The sequence below is a fragment of the Anneissia japonica genome, unplaced genomic scaffold, assembly GCF_011630105.1.
Source record: "Anneissia japonica isolate Jap-2015-1 unplaced genomic scaffold, ASM1163010v1 scaffold9820_len12038_cov122, whole genome shotgun sequence".
In the NCBI taxonomy this organism is placed as follows: Eukaryota; Metazoa; Echinodermata; class Crinoidea; order Comatulida; family Comatulidae; genus Anneissia; species Anneissia japonica.
In genome coordinates, this window is record NW_022718889.1 from 6,873 (window position 1) to 12,034 (window position 5,162).

Below are 5,162 nucleotides of genomic sequence, written 5' to 3' on the forward strand. Positions count from 1 at the left end.
ATATTTCACACAGATAATGTCAACAAGATCGCTATTTTCTGTTTATTGTCATGTTAATGTCCACTACGAACAGCCTTGGGCTCAGTCATTCAAGGCGAACCGATGAACATCACGCACTAGCTAGACCATGGAGGAATCCATGGCTAGACGTACAGAGGGAAATCACCTTCTCCGCAAGGGGAAGTTGATTTCCGTCTGTGAGCACCGTGAATTTAAAACATCCATGTCATGTATCCATCCCACAGTGCAACGTGGGATAAAAGTTAATAAGCAACGCAACGATTTTCAGACGAAATAACGCAATAATTACACCCTGTGAATGAACCGTTCTTCGTACAGTCCCAATAGCATTGCCATGGAGATTATCTATTAATTAAAATGACACACCAGTAAAATGTTAGATAAAGTGATAGTTACGCCTTCCATTGTTTTAATAAAGTGCATTATCGCCTTATGAATACTTAAAAATCGATTGTAATCAACCTGGAATGAAAAAGGAACCCAAAGCAATTGTTTCTACGACGGCTCTTTTTCAGTAGACGTTTAATTCGGATTTGGTATGTCATTAGATTCATCAGTCTACATGTAAACTACACTCACATTCCCCAAAAAAATTGGAAATTTGCAGAGAATGAAATTTAAATTCGTTAGATTTATTTTAGATTTGACTAAATTTGAGTAAATTTTTTGAGCTTATTAAATATGAAAAAAAAAGCCTGAAAAGGCTACGCTTGATGTCGCCGGTGGTTGGCTGAGTTTAGGTCTATCCCTACCTATTGTTTATTGTTTACCAAACAAGGCTAGCATTCTTTTTTGGCTTCTTATCAATCCTTATAGAAGTACAATGAAACATCATTGCAACAGTATTTTCCAGATGAGGTCAAACTATCCGATCGTGTTGGATGTCTGTTGCCGCCAGAAAATATATAAATAACATTCTAAAATCTGTATCTGTACTTCCAGCAATTTGAGGACTGAGACAAATGTAACATTTTCAATATGTAGAAATTTGAAGTAAACCGATCCCGTAGTTTTGGAGTTATGAACCCGGAAAGACACACAGACATCCACACACCGGCGCGCACTATTGCAATATCTCCTCGGAGAGGTGAGGGTAAATACTGCTTACTATGTTTTTGTAATTTGTACTTTTTGTGATTATTGTTTTCATGTTTCTTGTTATGTTAACTCACATAACAGGATTGCCTTTTGGATTTAATGTGAGGTTTTTATACCAAATAAATAAGAAATATAAATAAAGCAATTCAAACAAATTTGCAACATAAAACTTAATAGTGTGTATAGTACTTAAGATTAGTAGAAGTACGATACTCCCCAGAAATTAGATATTTGAAATGTTGGTGTAACCATTCTAATAAAATAATACAGATACAGATTATATAAATCTGAGCAACTTGTGACATATAAAAAATATGATGCACTTCCAGCAAAAAAGCATTACGCAAGATGAAGATGCAACATCAAAATAACAATAGTTACCTTCACAGTCAATATCTACACAGGATGGGAAGACACCAGTATTTGGGTCAAATGTGAAATCTGGATTGGCGGCATCATTTTTCTCCAGGACAACACATAACTGAACTGTGGCAGGGCAGATGAAGTCTGTTAAATCTACGGTTACTGTTAGATCCGAAAGCTGAATATCTGTTCCTGCAGTTATGTCTTTACTGGCCTCACTGACAGATATCACAACATTCTCTTCAGAGGTGAAGTTATTTCCATTCTGTAAAACAGATATTTAGAATTTAATAAATTGTTTTTTTTCTAACTTAACAATATTTCCACACAAGATCATACTCTCCCCGTGAACGTTTTTTTTTTAATTCCGGGACTGTAGTTTAATAGTTTAGGATGCTCACCTTCCAATCCCATGAATTTAGGTTCAATCCCTCTCACTGTTAAACAAGATTGGGGGTGCCAAGGGGGTTTGATTTTTTGTGGACGTATAGGCTTTGCATAAAATGAAACTAAACACTGTTGCACTGTTGTTTCAGGTCAAATAAATATTGTGGTGCAAAAGCATATTTAGGTCATACTCCCCCCGTAAAAACCCAACCAGAGATTTTTATTCCGGGAGGCAATATAGTCAGTCACTTGGTTTGAATCTTCTGTCGGACATCTTAGACCCTCTGTAAGCAAATTTCTGGAGCTACCACTAGACTGTAGATTAATAGCTGTGCTTATGATGCTGACCTTCCAATCCCATGAATTTAGGTTCAATCCCTCTCAATGTTAAACAAGATTGGGGGTGCCAAGGGGGTTAGATGCTTTGAGGGGTTTAGATGTTTTGAGGATATTAAGGCCATTTTCTTAATAGGCTTTGCATAAAATGAAACTAAACACTGTTGTTTAAGGACAAATAAATTAATTAATAAATTAATATATCAACCAACGTTACCCTGTCCTTCAGATCTGCAGTAAGCTTCCAAAGATTATCACCAGATATACTGGCCCCATACGCGTAAGATGAGATGGTCATTGAAAATGTAATTGTATTATTACTTCTTTCAACAACTGGATCACCACTTGAGGTAGAGACAGATGTACCTGTGATCTCAACACCTATAAATTAAAGCAAAGTTGATGCAATAACAACATCAGTGATGATAAATGATGATATAATGACAATTGTTCTTTAACAAGTTGTCAATAATGATGAGGATATTGATGTTGATGTTAATGCTGATGATAGTGTTGATGATGATGATGACCAAGATGATGATGACGACAACAACGATGTTGACGATGATAGCAAGGATGGTTTTATTTAAATTGCAAAGAAATGATTACTGTAGACGATTTTGGTTCTGATGATGATAAACATAGGTGTACAATGATAATTTTGGTGATGATGATGGTAAAATTTTATGTTAATGGGCACAATAATCTGATTTAAGATTTTGACAATGGAGAAAATAATACATGGTGATAAAGGATGTAAATAATGATGATTAGAAGATAATGATAATGATAATTATGTGTTAATGATGATAGCAATGGTAATGCTTGGGGATTTGTATAGCGCATACATGGTCTCTATGCGCTGATACACAAAACAGAAAACAAAAACCCTAGCTTGAACTAACATCGAGTCTGTTAATTTAAATTTATTAAACAGTTCATGTACGTTTGGCTAATAAAATACATTCATTAATCAGCTTACCACGGCAATTTACAACGGCACAGTAGGGTGTCAGAGGATTTCCAGAAACTGTTGTCATACTAAATGTTGGGGTACTTGCAGGATCCCGCATGAACTCAACACAAAGGTAGTAAAAGGTATTAGGATCATCAAAACACTTCAGATCAGCCAAGTCCAATGATGCCGCAATACCTGTGAACTCCAATGTTGAGCCAGCTGTAGTTATCGCGGTGTTCTTCTGTTCTTCTGATAGAGAAGCAAAAGTTTCTCCATAGTGCTCTCCTGAGCCATCCTGATTTGCACTAACAAACACATTGAATTGCCACAGGTCTGTTCCGCTCAGAACTGCACTTGAGGCACTGGATTCGATCTCAAAACCAAATATAACATTAGTTGGTGAATGCTCCTTGATCTCATTGTCACTATATAAAATTCCAGTATCACCATCAATGACAACACCTGAGTAAGAACATAGAGCATGTTAGAATATTTATCATCATTAACATTTTTACCATTAGCATAATAATGCAATAACAATAATAATAATAATAATAATAATAATAATAATGAATAATAATAATAATAACAATAATTGAAAAACCGATGTATTGATTCTATCCTATTATCATCATCATGTTCAAAATCACTATCATTATCATGTTATGCCATCACCACAATAATTATATCATATCATCATAACAAGAAGTTTAAGATGATAGAACAAACAATTATAATTAACAGTTTCATTATCAACATAAATACCACATTCATCATTTGTCATGATACCGTAATCATCTTTATCAGATTATAACTACTAACATCATCAAAATCCCCAACATCGTCACCACAAACATTGCTATTATAAATTTGTGTCTTTTGATAATGTTTACATACCACTTTGGATTTAAGTCCTTGAATATTAAAGTAAATCAGTTTTAAGTTGTCACTAACCTTTGCATGTTACAGGAATACAAGATGGGTCAGATGGAAAGGAGATAGTAATATCTGGTGTAACATCACTACGCTTGGAAGCCAAGATACAGAGGTACTGCATGTCATCACAGATCAAGCCATATGTATTTAAAGGAGTATCAGTCGTTGAAAATATCCGAGGATTAACAGTGCTTACCCCATAGGCCAACTCTTCAGCTGTTAAAAGAACGACAGTGGCAGAGCCACTTATTACGCTGCCATTACTCTGAGGACTGGTGAACAAAGTTAGGTTCCAAATGTTTGAGGCTTCATTATCTACATAGGGGGGAACATATAGTATTAATAAAATCTAGTTAAATTACTTCATATAAATGCTAATGTGAGATGTATCCATGATAATAATTACATTTTTTATCCACATATTTTGATCTTAATTTCAATGTAAAACATATAGTTTACGTGTCAACAGCCGCTGAATGTAAGATTCCAACATCTGCATTTATTAATCATGAGTTTAATTTGCTTAAGCATTTTGTTCACATTAACAATATATTTGCAATGTCATGATGTCTAAACAAATGAAAAATAACACTATATAGTTAGTATTTTATATATTAAAAGAAAAATTGAAATATACAAATGTAAAATGTAACCTCTATAGCAGATCCTTTAGTCATTTTAATCAGACAATTTAATTTTAATTTCAATGTATAAATATTATTAACTTAATAAAAATTGTGATAAATTAGGCAGACTTTTTTTCTAAATAAGATTAGTAATAAAAAGATGATTGTACAGTTTGGAATGAACAGCTTTCTCAATGATTTTTTGAACAGAAAGGAAGAACAGAAATATGACGATAATTATCAATGCGACAGGGATTACCAGATTTGAAAACCAGAGTAACCAAAGCCCTTTTCCAGTCCTGAGGAACAATGCTTTGTGAAAGAGACATGTTACATAGATGAGTAATAATAGGACAAATGACATGGGCTGCTGACATCGAAAGCTTCCCAGTCATGTTGTCCAGACCTGACAACTTGGAAATATTCATCTTTAAAAT

At 34.2% G+C, this 5,162-nt stretch overlaps 1 protein-coding gene across 1 annotated transcript in view; it reads right to left on the bottom strand.

The window, feature by feature from the left end:
* LOC117110647 overlaps positions 1 to 4,414 on the bottom strand; it is a gene marked incomplete at both ends in the record, with an annotated part of 8,264 nt that extends 3,850 nt beyond the window's left edge. Inside the window, 4 exons of the mRNA XM_033253409.1 lie at positions 1,463 to 1,747; positions 2,423 to 2,586; positions 3,188 to 3,625; positions 4,118 to 4,414. Coding sequence (XP_033109300.1) covers positions 1,463 to 1,747; positions 2,423 to 2,586; positions 3,188 to 3,625; positions 4,118 to 4,414 — 1,184 coding nt within the window. The remainder of the gene's footprint in view (positions 1 to 1,462; positions 1,748 to 2,422; positions 2,587 to 3,187; positions 3,626 to 4,117) is intronic.
* Between the last annotated feature and the right edge of the window lie 748 nt (positions 4,415 to 5,162).